Below are 18703 nucleotides of genomic sequence, written 5' to 3'. Positions count from 1 at the left end.
CAAAAAATTCTCGCTTTAATAGAACCCAATCTGGCTGTTTTGATGAAGCTAATTTTGAGGATTGGTTTTTTCGAACATTATTGCCATGCATTAAGAAACAAACTGGAAAAAAAGCATTAATAGGTGACAATCTCTTCTCCCATTTAAGTCATAAAGTTATTCATTCTTGTGAAAAACATAACATTAGATTCATATGCCTTCTGCCCAATTCAACCCATTTACTTCAACCTCTTGATGTTGCATTCTTTGCACCATTAAAAAAAGCCTGGAGAAGTATACTTCTGGGTTGGAAACTTACTTCTTGTGGTAAAAAATTTGCAACATTACCAAAAGAAGATTTCTCTAAGTTGCTGAATGATTTAATGACATCCATTAATGAATGTTCTAGAAAAAATTTAATCAGTGGATTTAGAGCTTGTGGTTTGGTTCCATTTAATCCTAATGTTGTGTATATCAAATTACCAAGTGAAAACGCCTTAAGTCCTCGTAAAGCTTTAGACCAGAGCCTTAAGAAAGATGTTACACAAAGTAAAAATAAGAATAAAAAAAATATATCCAAAAAAAGACTTAAAATTGAACCAGGAAAATCTATTTCTGTAGAATACAATAGTGAAACAGAAACAGCATCTGAAGGTGAATCAGTCTCTATTGAATTTATGATAGATTACTGAAGAGATGCCTAAATTTTTCTTTAAAAAACAGGTTACAAATTGTTTGTTTATGTTACAAATTGTTTGTTACAAATTGTCGCAATTTGTGTTACAAGTTGTGTTATACAAGTTTTGTTATAAATTGAAATAAGTTGTGTTACAAAGAGTTTATGTTACAAATTGTTTGTACTCTCTTATTTTTTGCTTTTTCTGACATTTAATAAAAAAATAATTAAAAAAAAAATAAATTATTTTAGCTAATATATTTCTTTAATACTGTTTATATTTATTTTTATTGTCCCTTTTTTAATTTCTTGACATATTTTAGGTATCCCTTTTTGAAATAAAAGCTACTGTAAGTTTAAATTACATTAAATGTGGTTAATAAAACTTAATTTACATCCGGTGCTAAAAAAACAATTTACTATGACAAAGTTACCCCATTGCCGGGTAACATTGACCACCTCATTATTTCCATAAAATCTTGGATTTGGTGAATATAATGAATATGCCATTTTACTAATTAAATGATATTAGTAATGCACAACTTTTAGCATCAAAATAGTTTTGGGAAAATATTCCTTTTTTTCAAAAAGTTATCTTCTTTATCAAAATTGGTACAAAGTTACCCCGGTTTACGGTATCTAAATATGTTATTTATGTTATTATATAAATATGTTATTTATGTTATTATATAAATATGTTATTTATGTTATTATATAAATATGTTATTTATGTTATTATATAAATATGTTATTTGTGTTATTATATAAATATGTTATTTATGTTGTTATATAAATATATATTTATATAATAAATATTTATGTTATTATATAAATATATTATAATTAATAAATATTAATTAATTTATAAAAATTAATTTATAAAAAACAAATATTAATATATAATAAATATTATGATTTTTTGTGAAAGTTTGTTGTGTGTTTATTTCAACCTAGGGTATAATAAAAAGTAAAAGTATTGAAGTTTTGGGGCTTAATGATAAGACTAAATTTGTCTTCTTCTAGCCCCGGTCATGTAATTATTTTCTTATAAGTTACGACTGTAAATTTTTTTTTATCGACAAAAGTGTAAATAAAAAAAATAAATAGAAAAAAAAGAAGTATTTTGAACTACATTTCTCATAAAAAAATACAAGTATATATGTAAAAGATGCTTTTGTATTATTTTAAATCAACTAATTTAACTCAAGCTAGAACTGGTTTAAATTGCAACAAACATTCACAAAGTTTTTTTATAAAAAACAGGAAGACAACAGCATAGACAAAGCATAGACATAGACAGCTTGCAAAGGTTGATATTGATTCAAATAAAAAAAGTAAAAAAGTCAAAATACTAATTCTGCTCTAAATTCAATGACAATATAAACTTTGTTTTAATTTTCCAAAATCTTGGTAGTTATATTAACAAACTATTAAAAAAAACCATACTTTAAAACCTAGCAACTTTCTTAATGCATACAAAATAATGCATTTTTTTTTTTAATGTTATTAACCTCCTCAAGGCCAAGAGAGCCACTTCAGTTGAGGAGGCTACATTTTTTTTTTGGTGATTACAACCCTCTCTCAACTCTTTAACCCCTTAAGGACCGATGTTTTTCCAAATAAATGCACCAAAAAAATCAATTTTTTTTTTAATGCTTAGAACTTAGATATTGACATATTAAGAATAAAAAAGAAGTCTGTTATAAATCTAAATATTGTTAATTTGATTCTTAGTTGATTTAATATAATAATATTGTTATAAGATTATTTTCACAAATTATTTCGGGCTAATACATAATGAAAAGTAAAATATGTGACCACCCGAGTTATCTCGAGTTCGGTCTTTTTGGAACATATAGCATGACCCGAGATATCTCTGCCTGGTTCTTAAGGGGTTAACTTCAAAACACAAATCTTGATGAACAATGCCATTATGCAGAGAAACAAGTTAAGCGTGGTACTACCAGGGATGTGGTGGGGATCCAACTTGGAATTTCTCATTTAAGATGTGATTGCTCCACTACTACACCACCAACACACAAATAAACTGTTTTTGAAGGGTCAAAAAAATAGAGAAAAACCACTTTAAAAAAAGCTTTTAGCAAAACAACAATTCTTATTTTCTAGGTTTGTTCCAGCAGTAAAATTAGTTATGCTTTTTAGAGTATATATAGGCAAAACATATATTCAACCCTTGGAATTAGAAAAAATGAGGTCAGCAATAATTTGCCGACCTCAATCTTTTAAAGGTGGCATCAGGTTAGCAAAAAAAAATTGGTACATAGGTCCTACCATAAAACATAGAAACGAGGTCGGCAATTTTTTGCTAACCTCAAACACTTTAAGGTCGGCAATTAGGTCAGCATTGCTGAATGCCGACCCTAATTCTGAGGGTTGTATATTTCAGATTGTCAGTGTGTAATATTTGTTGAGTATACTTCAAGTAATCTGCAAAATTTATTACAACGGACAGTTCTTGAAAACAAAGTTGTATACATATTACTCTTCAATTCAAAACAAAAAGGTCTGGAGTTGAAGTTGGGAACTCATATTACTCTTCAATTCAAAACAAAAAGGTCTGGATTTAGTTGAAGTTGGGAACTCATATTCGAATATGAAATATTTAAAATCTAGAACAGTTCAAGGTGTTGTGAAAGTTTGAAAAGTTTAAACAATTTACTAATTAAATGTTTTATCAAAATATGTTTAGTGGCAGTGTAAAAACAGTTTTACAAGAAAGAAACCAATGTGTTTATTTGCAGTCTCAAAAAAAACCTCAACTAAGAAAAAAAAATCAACAATAAACTGCCAATCTTACAACCACAACACAAATTTTTTCAAAAAGAAAAAAAAAAAAGAAAAAAGAAAAGACTGTCTATGTATTTTTCATAAAAAAGCATCTTTGTCAGACAACAACAATCATTTTTCATAAGAGAATACATGAACAAAGTGTCTTCAATAATTTGTTTTTAATAGATGAAGTGCGGAATTCCAGCATTAATGCCATTTTTTTTTGACTAAATAAATAGATAAATAAATATCTGATTGGCAAACTTGTTTTCTTTTTCCATCAATGAGGTTCTTCATTATATGTATATTTAATTTATTTTAACACTAATGGGCAAAATTTACCATAGATTAGTTGTTTTCTAAAAGGTCTGCGGCAGATTTGAAAAACATAGGCAGAACTCATGCTGTTTAGAATAAACATTGAACAGGCATCTTATTATTATACAATAGAGACATAAACCATAGAGGAGCTTGATTGTAATGGTTTTCCAAACAATATATATCACCCTACTCATTCATATTGATAATTGTAGCATTACAACAAATAGATTTTAAATTGAACAACTGCAACTGCTTTAAAGTGTACCATGACAAATAATAACTTTTAAACTATTAATGTCTATTTTATTTCTTGATAATAACAATTCAACTGTGGACAATGTTATGTTCTTTATAAGTCTAAAACTGATGTGGTATAACCATAATATAAAGATTCTATTTCAGAAAGTAAAACCAAGTGCTTTCCATTTTTATATTATTTTGTATAATATTTTGAAAAAATGAAGATGGGAGAGATTTCTAAAGGATTGAAGGGCAATAAAAAAACTAGATTACTAAAAGTTTTTAAAGTATCTGCATGATTTAAAAACTGGACAGATACAGTAAAAGGATGCGACTTTGCTGAATGATGAGTCAAGCAAGAATGAGTTTTGATAAAGTAAAAGCATGCAGCTTTGCTGAATGTTGCAAGGCAACTTTGCTGAGTCAAATAAGAATGAGTTTTGGTTGATAGAACTAGAGATGATAGCTTTGAGTAGTGACCATGATTTGTAGAAAAAAAATAGAGATACAACCTTATAACAACTTGTAGTTGTTATAAATAATTTACTATAATTGTTACTCTAATTTTTTTTCGCTATTTTTCAAAAAAAAAAAAAAAAAAAGAAGAACGAAACATAAAAAAAAACAAAAACTTCCATTAAGCCTAACAAAAAGGCATATTGAAAACATATCTCAACTGTTTTTTAAAAAGATTTAATAAGTTATACTTGCAAACCTAAGAAAATCTTTGCTATTCCTGGGGTTTTTATTATTGCTATATTTAAATTTAATAGTTTATTTCTGACTAACTTTTTAGCAATAAAAAATTACATGGTATTTTCATAACCCCAACCCTTTCAAACAAATTCAAATATCTGCATAATTTTATTTATTTAGTTTTTATAGACAAAAAGGTATTGTATTAAATGTCAAAAAAATAAATAAATTTTTTTATACTATAAAAAAAAAAGCAAAATAAACTTTCTATAACATTTGTAAACAATAACACTATACCATTGTTTTAAAATTTTCAATTAAACAAGTTTTGCAGTAATTTAGTAAATTTTAAAAGTTTAAGTTCCCAATCATTTTTTAAATGTATTATTAAATTAGAACTTGTTAATTTTCAATTTTTCTTTACATTAAAAAAAAACAGTTTAACAAAAATACCTGAGCTGGAGGCATATTTGGGTATGCAGGAGGGGGACCTACTCCATAAGATGGATTGGCCCCTTGTGGAAAATAAGCATTTTGTGGTGAAGGATAACTAACTCCTGGTGCTGGATAACCACTACCTTGGGGATAAGCAGGTATATTTTGAGGAATGTTGTATTGCTGAGGTGGCACATATACTTGATTAACACCAACTGGCTGATTGGGAATACAATACGAAGTGTTAGTATGCACAGGGTATGTCATGTGATGATCCCCATGGTGACCTCCATGATGCCCTCCATGATGCCCTCCATGATGTTTATTGTGATGACCACCAAAAAGACCTTCATGTAAAATTAACTGTATTAAAGTTATAGCAAACATTTACGTACCACTTTTAATTAATTGAGTACACTTAATATATATATTTTACTTGACTAAATTTACACTTACCAATTTATATATATATATATATATATATATATATATATATATATATATATATATATATATATATATATATATATATATATATATACATACATATGTATATCAGGGCCTATTCTATGAAAAAAAAGGTGCCCACCTCGTCCTGGGAAATCGGCATTTTTTCTCAAAAAAAAAACAGTATTTGCCGTAAAAAGCATAAAACAAAAAAAAAAAAGGTTCTCAAATTTTAAAGTGGGCGGCATCCAAATCGACACCCAAATACGGTCAACATTTCAAAAATGGTCGATAATATCCCCTTAATATATATATATATATATATATATATATATATATATATATATATATATATATATATATATATCAAGCCTTCCCGGGAAGCGCCTGTGGTTGCACACCTTGTTCGTCCACATTTAAAGTAATTTAGACAAACTGACCACGGCAGTTTGCATCTTTTAACTTATAAAGCGTTTCAATAATTTGCAGCAAAAAGCTAAACTTATGTACTAAGAAAAAAAAAAAAACCTAAAAAAAGGAAACGAAATATCAAGTTTAATCAAATAAACTAGAAAAATTAATTATTTAAAAAAGTAAATAAAAACATAATTTTTTTTTTTTAACTTTTAAACAACTTTTCTTTTTTTTAGAGGCGTTGTTGAAAAAAACATTTTTTATAACAATTTAACAACAATCGAAAGTTGTGATATGCAATTTATTCACAATTTTTATCAGTTTTGATAATTTTTTTTCTTATATTTATTTGTTTTGAACATCTTTTGGCTTTTAAAAATGTTTTTGCTTTATTTGACTTTTTTTCTCAATACTTATAATAGGAAAATAAGGAAATAAACTGTTATTTATTTGTAAAATATATTATTTTTTAAAACAAATATATAATTTTTGTAATGATGGAATAAGTTAAATAAAAGAATACTAATATAAAAGAAGAAGAATGTAATAAGAGTAATAAGTTTCTTTAATAATTATAATAATTTTTAATAATTTATCGCATTTGATGCATGCCTGAAATTGTTTCTTTTGTAAAGCCCAATGTTAATACGAACTACTTGAGATAATGAACATAATGATTGCTCTGTTTAAAAAAATGTATTTAAAAACTTAAAAAAAAGTTTTAAATAGGCTCCTAAACATTTTGTTAAAAAAGTTCAGTAAAGTAACAATGCACTAGCCCACAAGCTTTTGGAGCATCGTCAATAACAATAGTTCATCAGGAAATAATCTGGTTTAAATGCACAATTTGAATAATCCTACAAAAGCGCAGACTATTTTAATGGGAGTATTGAAAATTAACAAATATTTTATATTTAAATATTAGTATTAATGACTTTTTATATTTTTACATGAAAAATTTGTTTAAAAAAAAAATTTCTACAAATAAATAGCAATTAGTTTTCTTGCTTTCCTTTACATTGATAAAAACAGTTCACCAAAAACATTTGAATAAAAATTTTTTAAATTGTCCATGTTTCTAGCGCAAATTATAAAGTATTTCCTTAATATACTGACTGAAAAAAGTCATGAAAAAATTGTATATCAAAAAATATTTTGTTTCTTGTTATGTTCTTATCTACTTTTTTACTCAACTTGTATCAATTTTGGTAGTGAAAAATAACAAATGTCCTAAAAATAAGAAAACATAAACAATAAAATATTTAGGTATATTAGGGTTATTCCATATGAAATTACCTAGTTTTACAAAAGTGCCCCAGGGTACCACCTCAAATTTGCTTCAAATTTTGACCACCCACAGTATTTATGAAAAAAACACAATGCTGAAAATTTCAGCTTGACTGACCAAACTGTTCAAAAGTTATAATTTAATATTGACCAAAATCGAAAAAATTTGATTATCTGGAGCTTACAGTAGATTTTTTTGATTTTTAACAGATCATAACTTTTTAAATAAAATAGATGATCACCTGAAATTTTTTTGGTAATAGTTTTTTACCCAAACTATCTATTTTTGCAGGTGTTTTTGACTGATTTTAAACAATTTTTGAGTTCTTGTATGTGAGTTTGTTTTCACTTTGTTGACATAGAAAGTAGCATAGACAGTTAAAATATATTATGAAACTTTTTACTAGCAAGGTTCTACATATAGACAATCACCAAAAAAAATTTAAAGACCTATACTCTATCTTATGACATGATTGTAGCCCTATGACTTAGGTGTATATTTTTAATTTTTCCCTGAATAAATATAATCAGACTTCCCCAAAATAACATTATCAGAGTCTTAACTTAATTTATTTGATATGATTTTATATGTATTAACTAATTTGTTTAATTTTATGCATATAATATAATCATAATGATATAATTTTCACATGGTTATAAATTGAGTGTAAAATACTTTAATTGCTTCAAGAGTTTGTATTAAAATCTAAACCTGCACAGTTCTGGATTTTATTCTTTTAGCTTTTAATATTGCAATAACCAAAAACTAAAAAGTGTTGTGTAAGCAGAAATAGTTATATGTAGAATTAGTTTATTGGTTGCATTTTAGACAGTTTTAATTGCATTTGTACTTGAGATTTCATTTTTACTGATTTTTTTACTGGAAAAATATAAAAAAGCTTTTTTTTAGATTATAATGTTACATGTTTAACCCTTGATTTTAATATTTTCAGATTAGTAAAAAACGTCAGAGAAAAGTTGTGTGGGAAGAGGTTTAAATGAACATTGTGATAAAATGTCATATTGTAGAATGGTAGGAAGAATAAGACTAAAAGATACTGATATTGAAGTTTTAATTCAAAGGATAGGATACACTAACACATCAAATGAGGAGATATGTTTTCACCATGAAAAAGCCTACATTTCTAGATATGAAGCACTTCAAAAATAATGTTGTGATCCATTCAAAGTTAAAGAATATCTATTTAAAGAAAAAAATTATCAAGAGATTTTGTAAAGTCAACATATCAATAGCAAATCAACTTAAGATCAAACCAATTTTTTTGGTCAAAAATTTATACTAACTGTATGAATGAATTCAAACTTGAAAAAATTACAGAAGTTAGTCAAGATGAAGCTGCTAAAGAAGATTTTAGTTGTTCAGACCTTGATAAGACAGTTCTTAATAAGAGTGTATCTTTAATGGAAATAACTTCACTCAAAAATGTAAGCAGGCGCGACAAATTAGGATATGGAAAGCAAAAAGCTAAAAAAATCGCAACAAGTATGACAAACCTAGTAGAGTCAGCATTGGATATAGACCCAAAAGGTATAGTATTGGAAAAGAGCAAAAATGTATAAACTGTAATGATTTAGACAAACTGTTAGATGCAGTAAAAAATAAAATATAAATAAGTTTAAATAAAAAAAAAAGTTCAACTACTAACACTAACTCTAATAGTTGGTCAATTGAAAAAACTTGCAAAACATTTTTAGTTTCAGAACATCTTGTTAAGAAAGCTCGAAAGTTGAAAAATGAAAAAGGAATACTTGCTAAACTTGAGGCTAAAATAGGACAGCCTTTAGAAGATGTTGTTAAACAAAAAGTTATTGAAATTTATGAATCCAAAGAGTTCACAAGACAATATCCAGGAAAAAAAGACTTTGTTTCTGTGCGTATAAATAATGTAAAAGTTCATAAACAAAAATGGTTAATATAAGTTCGATTAAAGGAACTTGATCTTGAGTTTAAGAAGTTATACCCTAAACACAAAGTTGGATTCAGCAAGTTCTGTGAACTAAGGCCGAAGTGGTGCATCACAGTTGACAGTAGTGGAAGTCACTCAGTTTGCGTATATTAAAAAAATTTAATGAAAGTATGTGTTTGTAATATAGATAGTCGAAGCTGCATGCTTTATCTATGTTCCAACTGCCCCGGTACAGTAAATTTGAGGACTTACTTGGAAAATGTGTTTAAAAATAATGATCTGCGCAAGAATTACAAAATGACATCGATGCTCTTGTTACATTGTCTCAAAAATGGGGAATGAAATTTAACATTGATAAATGTTCTGTAATGCACTTAGGAAACAACAACAAATCCCATACTTATAATATGCATGATCCAGAAAAAAATATAAGAGTAAACATTAAAACCACAAATTGCGAACGAGATTTAGGTGTTCACATAGATTCGAACTTATTATTTTCCAAACACACAACTATTCAAGTCAACAAAGCCACACAAATAATAGGAATAATAAAAAGAACATTTACATCATATCCAGACTTATTATCCTTCAAAAAACTATTTTCAGCACTAGTCCGCCCTCACCTAGAATACTGTGGATCAATCTGTAACCCTGGACTTCTCAAAGACAAACGGCAACTAGAAAATGTGTTAAGAAGAGCTTCGAAACGAATCAATGGATTACAGGATCTACCGTATGAACAAAGCTTGTTGGCATTAAATATGACAACTGTAAAATACAGACTACTTCGTGCAGACCTAATCAACGTCTACAAATGGTGCAAAAACAACAATAGTGACAGAAGTCTTTTTGAAATAGACAGTAAATTTATTACTAGTGGTTATATATATAAACTAAAAAAACAATCTTCGCGATTAAATTTACATATGAATTTTTTTTCTCTAAGAATAATAAATAAATAAACTCTCTTCCTAATCACATTGTATCAGCGTTATCTCTAAAAATGTTTAAACTGCTTCTAGATAATCATCTAAAAAATGAATGGCTTCTCTACGACTAATCTACATTTTATTTTCTATTAGTTATACAAACTCTGTAATTGTCAAGTATTATATTATTAGGTTGACAGGCAGTTTATGCCTACACAATTTATTGTAAAACCTTAATTAATTAATAAAAAAAAAAAAAAAAACTGACCGAACTGCACTTGAAAATAATGATTTTAATTTTGACGATCAGATCACATACAAAAAATGGGTGTCAACTGACTGAACTGCACTTGTCACAAACAAGCATTATTGAGTTTATTGAAACTCTAAGTGAAACTTTGTATGACCTTTGTCACCACCACTTTATCAAAGAAGCGCAATCCTCCTACTTATCAAAGGCAAAAAGAAAATGAGGTCAACACACTTATATTATTCTTATGGATTTTCCAGAGGACTATGGTTTTCCTCTGCAAGATGCTGTACAAGGGTTTTACTGGCAAGCCGATCAATCTAACTTACATCCATTTGCTGTTTATTACAAAGATGAAAAAAATCAACTCAAATGTTAATGCTACAGAACAATTTCTGACCATCTTCGCCATGACCAAACAACAGTTCATTGTTTTCTCACAAAGTTACTCCCTACGATCAAAACCAAACAACCCACAATCAGTAAAGTAAAATACTTCAGTGATGGTTCTGTGTCACAGTACAAATATTACAAATGTTTGTTAAACTTAATGTACCATTTTGAAGATCACAATTAAATGCTGAGCATCACTTCTTTGGTACATCTGATGGTAAAAGCTCAAGTGATGGAATAGGAATAACTGTAAATAGAGAAGCAGCAAAAGCAAGTCTACAAGCAGCAAATGCAAACCAGATTCTCACACCAAATGAACTGATTACATGGAATGAAAAAAATATTAATGGTATTAACATATTTTACATTTGAAGTGATGATATCAATAATCATGAAACTTATTTTAACCTAAAGGAACGATATCAAGAGATGAGCACAGTCCCAGACATAAGAAGCTATCACAGTTTTGTACCAGGTGGAGAGAAATTATTTTTACAGAGAATCTCTAGCGATACTGTCTATAATTTGCTGAATAATATTAACTTGGCAAAAAAAGACCCTTCAAACTTTCAACCTGGTAAATACATTGCATGTTTTTACAATGATGAATGATACATAGGGCTTGTGCTTGAGATTTGTAATGAAAACCAAGATGTTAATGTAAAATTCATGCATAGAAACAAATTAAATTTTAAATGGACTAAAGATGCACGATCAAGTCAGTGTTGGGTTCCATTTGACAAAGTAATATATCAAATAAGTGCTCCATTAAGGGTAGAAGTGCTTGTGACTACAAACTTGCTAATAATCATTATTACAGTATTATGAGTTATGTAAATCAGAGATAAAGAAAAAAGCATTGCACTCAAAATGTTAAAACTATGTCATAAGATAGAGTATAGGTCTTAAAATTTTTATCAGTGATTGTCTATATATTGAACCTTGTCAGTAAAAAGTTTAATAATTTATTTTAACTGTCTATGCTACTTTATATGCTAACAAAGTGAATGTAATTTATCATATTTTTTTAAAAAAGTGATATTTTAACAGGCTGCTGCAAGTGCTAAAATAACTTTTAACACATAATTTTAATTTTTTCCACAAGTGGTTACTCTAAGTACACAAAAGAAACAAAATATTGGCACAGCTTGTCTGTTGGTATTGAACTGTGGCACATTAAAGTTTGAAAAATCTTTTCTAATACTGCGCTATTTAGCAACTTTGGGGTACAAGAACTCAAAAATTGTTTAAAATTAGTCAAAAACACCTGCAAAAATAGATAATTTGGGTAAAAAACTATTACTCAAAAAAATTTCAGGAGATCATTTATTTTATTTAAAAAGTTATGATCTGTTAAAAATCAAAAAAATGTACTGTAAGCTCCAGATAATCAAATTTTTTTGATTTTGGTCAATATTAATTAAATTATAACTTTTGAACAGTTTAGTCAATCAAGCTGAAATTTTGAGGTTTGTATTTTTTCATAAATACTATGGGTGGTCAAAATTTGAAGCAAATTTGAGGTGGTACCCTGAAGACCATTAGGTGATTTGATATGGAATGACCCATTATACTTTTGACAACAATTTTCTTTTTTTAATATTCCATTTTTTTTAGCTTATTTTATTTAGATTTTCTATTTCATATAGTGTTCGGTTTTTCTATTTCATATAGTGTTCGGTTTTTCTATTTCATATAGTGTTCGGTTTTTCTATTTCATATAGTGTTCGGTTTTTCTATTTCATATAGTGTTCGGTTTTTCTATTTCATATAGTGTTCGGTTTTTCTATTTCATATAGTGTTCGGTTTTTCTATTTCATATAGTGTTCAGTTTTTCTATTTCATATAGTGTTCGGTTTTTTCTTTGAGTATTGCTGTTTTATTCTCTTTAGTTTTTTAACTTTATTTCGCCGCAAATTCTTAAAACGCTTATTATATAAAAATGAGGTCAAGTTGTCTAAAAAATAACCCTAGATAAAAGATGAGATAGGATTTTAGATTTTGAAGAAAAAGTTTATTTAACGCTACCTGTGCAAACTCTAAAAATCTTAAAAACTCTTTAGAAATTTATTAACAATTAAAAACCAGTAGAGCAAAAACTAGTTTTTCAGCCATATTTATTATCCACCACGTTTATTTACCACGTAAATAAGAAATTAATTTTTTCAGCCATAGGATTATTTACCACGTAAATAAGAAATTAATTTTTTCAGCCATAGGATTATTTACCACGTAAATAAGAAATTAATTTTGGCAACAATACCTTAACACCTTTGATTTTAATGTGTTACTTCTGCAAAAACAAAATTTAGTTTAGAGATAAAAGTTATATAACTTTTATAATTTATTTTGTTAAAAACTTAGTCTTATTTATCTACATTAACTAACCTCACAGCCATATTTTAGTTGCTACAAAATTGAGAAAAAGTTATAAATAAAACCTGTAATACACAGGAAGTACCCAGTTAATTTAAAACATATATACATTACATAATATATAAATGCATATATATATATATATATATATATATATTTATATATATATATATATATATATATATATATATATATATATATATATATATATATACACATATATATATATATATACATATATATATATATATATATATATATATATATATATATATATATATATATATATATATATATATATATATATATATATATATATATATACTTACAATTGCAATATATATTACATTATATATGTGTGTGTATATATATACACACACATATATAATGTAATATATATTGCAATTGTAAGAGGTACAAAGATAAGAGGATTCTGATGATGAAGAAAAATGAGATAATAGTTTTAGAGATATCAAACCATGATCAGAAGTACCTAAGGATGAAGGTAGAGAAACTGAGCACTGACTAGGATCAGAAAGAAGACACAAGTCAAGCAGAGAATGTAAATGATTCAGATTATTTGAAAAGTGAGTTGGAAAATTGACTATTTGAGTTGGAGATTGCAAAAAGCCAAAAGTTGTGGGCCTTAGAACCTCCAGAGTCACTGAGACTAGAGCCAAGCCATTCGGTGTGATGAGCATTATAGTCACTAACAACAACAATATTGAATGAAGGATAAAGAGAAAGGGCTTGGTCAATTTGATCAGAAATAACATTGAAAAGAGTGCAGTATTGAGATGAAGGAGAGCAATATAAAACAAAGAGACAAAAGAGTGAAAAGGTGAAAGCACATAAAAGAATAGTCTGTGGATTCAAACCTAGTTTCCCAATAAATGGGTGAATTCTTATGAATGTAAATGCCCAGGCCAAGCATGTAACTATTGGAGTCTTTACAAATTAAAGAAAGATAACCATCAACACTAAGCTCACAAGATGAGATAACTGAACTTAAATTAGTCTCACAAAGAGCAAGTAGGTCTGAAGAACTTTGCAAGAGATAAGACTCAACAGAAGAAAAGTTCCTTTTAAGACAAATATAAGTAAATGATAGATTTAGAGAACTTGGTGATGACAATTTTTGAGTATCTATCTATCTATCTATCTATCTATCTATCTATCTATCTATATATATATATATATATATATATATATATATATATATATATATATATATATATATATATATATATATATATATATATATATATATATATATATCACACATATATATGCATTTATACGCTTTTTTTTAAAAATTTGAATCCTACCTAATCTTAAACCTATATACAAACAGTAGTAATAGTAGATATTTAAAAAAAAAAGATGTGTAAGAAAATTTATTATAAATAAAAGATAAAACTGTAAGATTTATTATACACTTTAAACACAGTTAAAAAATATATATATACAAATTTATTTGCTGTAAGTTATTTGCAGAATTTTTTTGTAATACGAAAATTTAACATTTTGTCTACGTTTACAATTGCACTTTAGTTTATTTATTACAAGTTTGATATAAAAATGGACTTATTCATATAAACATACTTCTTATTTATATAAACATACTTCTTATTTAGTTTTTATACCAATCATCTATTAAAACTATAATTTATTGATCAGAGAAAATATGAACTTTTGCATTAAAAAAAAAATCCCTATGAAAATAAAATCCAATTTTACCATCTTTTTTTGCTAAACTTGACATAATTAAATCAGAAATCTGAGCATTTGTAAAGATAACAACATGCAATTTCAATTGCAATATTTTCACTGTAACTAATAAACACTTAACACTAACTGAACGTATCCTGAATAATAGAGTGCTTAGAGTTATTCCATTTGTTTAAGTAACTTTTAAGTATATAAAAAAAAAAACATTTTGTATTCATTTGGCGGTAAAATATTTAAAACTCTTTTACACTATATTCACTTTTAAAAATGTTGAAGTTACAAAGTAAAACAAAAAATTAACAATTAATAAATAGGTTTAATGGAGATTTGACCAACATCAAGTTAAATAATATTGACATCATTAAATTTTAATAAACTCACATATCTTTATTAACCAAAAGAAACTTTAATTATGAAAATTGATTCAAACAGATATATGACTTTGTGTCAAATTTTTAAGCTTTTCTATATCATTTGAAAAATGAACATTTTTCTGCTAAAACTGCTGACAGATTATTTTGAGCTTTCAAGATCTTTAGAAAACCATATACAGGTATACTACTTACTTTAGTTTGACTTGAATTAGGATTTGTTTATGCTCCAATCATGAAATATTGTCACATTTATTTGTAGCATTGCCTTTCATTTCAGAAATTTCAGAACAATAACTTCCTGTTCAAATGTCACTTGTTCAGTTCCTGTATTTAAACCATAGGTTAATTCATTTAATTTGGCCGAACTTTTTTTAAAAATAGCAAAATAATATTATACAGACAGTATCTAGTGTATTTTAAAAATAAGAACTTTAACAAAAAATATGTTACTATAATCTGACTTCATATTGCTAAACAAGCTTATAATATGATTAAAATCAGGTTATTATTAAACAAAACACGATTAGAATTGTAATACACAAAGTTTGAAAAAAAAATTAACACAAAGTTTGAAAAATACAAAAAAAAAAAAAAAAGGAAATATGAAAAAAAGAGTAAAAAAGATGTTGCTTGCAGGAATAAAAGAAAAATGTACTCGTTATAATAAATAAATGAATAAATGTTCAATTTTTATAATTCATTATAAGATTTTTATCCAATTGAGAAAATTTTTGGACTCTTATTTCAAGTTATTGATTAATTACATTAACTTCATTAAATCTATTTTTGCTATTAATAATTAGGGAAATTAAAAACATACTCTAAAAAATATGTTTTAAGCGTTTAAATTCTGTTGTAAAAAATCCAATTTTATGCTTATTAAAATATTTGTTTCTTAATTAATCTTTATCAGACATTTTTTACATTATTTTAATTATTAAAAAGTTTTTTCTATATCTACAGATGTTATTAGGGCATATTTGATAGATAGAACTTTAAAATAGCATAAATTTGCTTTGGATTAATAGATAACTTTCATAGCCCGGTGGGAAATTGCCTACGAATAGTTTGAGGATTGCTAGCTTTTTTAAGTTAGCAAAAAGCTATTGATATTTGTAAAAATAATGACAGCAAATTGGCTATAAGGACAGCTAGCTTAATGAGCTAAAGACCCACTGGCTATTGTAGCTAGCGTCATATCATAATAAAATTGTTGTCTAAAAAATTCTAATATGTAGCTATCAACCAGCTATATTTTATAGCTAGCTACAAAGCAACGATATGTAGCTAGTGACACATTGCTACAAAACAGCTATGTTTAAAGTTCAACTATTCTCATAATTATAATAGACTCAACACTAAAAATCAAATTTTTAAAGATGTTAAAGACATTAGGAAAAATAAAATAAGAAAAATAAATTGCTTGAAAAACACTATATCAATAAGAATCGACTAACTGTTTATATTGTCATAAACAGCTAGCTAGTCGCTAGCTTATTTCCCACCGGGAGATTTTCTAACAGCTTGTTTTTATAATTTTTTATATTATAAATGAATATGTTTTCCCTTTATTTAAAATAGCATCAGTAATAGTTTTAATTTGCATATATTGTGGTTCCTCATAAGATTTTAATTCTCCAATTGCTAATTCAAGAAACCAATTTTTGATAATATAAACAGTTAGTCGATTCTTATTGACAATAAATCATTTCTTCTTTATATAGTGAATGCAACACTTGTGTTTTCATTTTTTCAACTTGCAGTCATCAAATATTAGGCAGACAATTTTTTTCTAAATCATTTGCTCAATGATTGATAAATGACTATGAGTCAAGTTTCCCTTGATTGGCTGTGATAACAAAACAAAGCTAGACTACAAGACTAGGCTGTAAAAATTATAAAATTTTCACTTTTACCAAGCTTTTAAAAATAATAATTTATTTGATACAAATCGATCAACATTTGGATATATGCTTTACATTAGCCCTCCAAACTCTGTGTAATCCATGATTAAGGAAAGTTAAATGTGTTATCTTGGAGTAAAAAGTTTTTATTGCTCTAACTGTTTTTACCATATATGGTGCAACATCAGAAAATAACAGTAAAAAATAGTGTTTTGGTCTAAATTTTTACAGGGGTTCAGTCTCACCCTAGAAATACCAGATTTATATAGTTCTTTAACATGAGTTGTGTAAAAAGTGTTTTCAGACATTTCTTACACAACTCATTTTTACAAAACTTTTTGTTCTGTATAATTTTACAAGAAAGAGAAATTATAGATAAAATATTTTTCTTACAAACTTTATATAGTAGCATAACAACTACTTTTCATCAACCCTGTTGAGCAGTATCTAAATTTAATGAAATCAACATCAAACAACCAGGTTCAGGAAAACCTACTTTGAGATTAATACCTGTGTACAAAACTTGAACTTTTTGTTTATCCATTACACAGTTTTATATTATACAAACCCCACAGCTCATCTTTAATTAGAGGTAGTCAAAAATTTAATTAAAACGACAAAATTCTATCATAAATTGTGAAAAAATTTGTTTAATGAAACTTTCTGAAAATAGAAAACTTTGGATTTTATGTTAAATAAAAGTGAAATGAACACATGAAAATTAAATCATAAGTTTCTTTTTTACAAAATAAACCCAAAATTTACATTTTACAACTAATCACAACAACACATGTCATTTATTAAGGCGTTCACAATTGAAATCTCTTTCACATTTTTATATATTTTTAAAATTTAGAAAAATTTTCATACTTATGGAATCCTAATGTAGAAGAACTTGCCTGTACTGTCAAAAAATATATATATTTATTTTATTATTAATTATTCCTGAAGCGATCTAATAAGTATATATTTTGAATCTTAAAAAAAATTAATTTCATGGGTTGCTGAAAAAAATGTTTTCTTTTATAATTAAAAATAATGTGAAAAAAATTTAGATAAAAACTTTTCACCTGCTTAGCTCTCTTAGCATCATTAACAGAGTAAACGGAATATACTAAGTTGGCATATTACATTTTTAATGTTTAACTTTACAATAATTTGATCTTACCATGCATCTTTAAGATAAATCAGTACAAAGTTTTTATTTTGAAAAGGTCAGATAATATCTTCTCAGAAAAACAATTTTTTCCGGCCTTGTTTGTGCGATGATATTGTTTATAAATAAAGGTTTTAATTTTAGTATTAAATTTTAAAAAACCGAGTTAAAAATAGCATGACGAGAGAGAAGCATAGGAATGGAAACCGTGACGTTTTAGCTTCGGTATTATTTATTACGTTATAAAGGCTAATCTTATTAACACCACTGCAGAGTAAAATATTCCAGTATTTTATACCATGAATAGCAATATAGCTCTGGATTGCTTTATCTAAAATAAACAAGCTGGTAATGCGAAGCTGGTTTAGCGACCT

The 18703-nt window shown here is 26.6% G+C and overlaps 1 protein-coding gene across 2 annotated transcripts in view; it reads right to left on the bottom strand.

Moving 5' to 3' along the window:
- Positions 1 to 18474, bottom strand: part of LOC100197297 (DAZ-associated protein 2) — a 33551-nt gene extending 15077 nt beyond the window's left edge. Inside the window, exons 1-2 of one of the 2 annotated variants that reach the window (XM_065810475.1) lie at positions 18342 to 18474; positions 5156 to 5484 (exon numbers count right to left, since the gene is read on the bottom strand). In XM_065810475.1, coding sequence (XP_065666547.1) covers positions 5156 to 5484; positions 18342 to 18348 — 336 coding nt within the window. In that variant the 5' untranslated portion in view covers positions 18349 to 18474. Of the gene's footprint in view, positions 1 to 5155; positions 5485 to 15461; positions 15589 to 18341 lie in introns of those variants that run through there. The other variant, XM_065810476.1, reaches the window with a different exon arrangement.
- Positions 18475 to 18703: the final 229 nt, after the last annotated feature.

The sequence above is a fragment of the Hydra vulgaris genome, chromosome 11 (genome assembly GCF_038396675.1).
Source record: "Hydra vulgaris chromosome 11, alternate assembly HydraT2T_AEP".
NCBI lineage: Eukaryota > Metazoa > Cnidaria > Hydrozoa > Anthoathecata > Hydridae > Hydra > Hydra vulgaris.
This window is presented reverse-complemented; position numbering and strand designations above follow the sequence as displayed.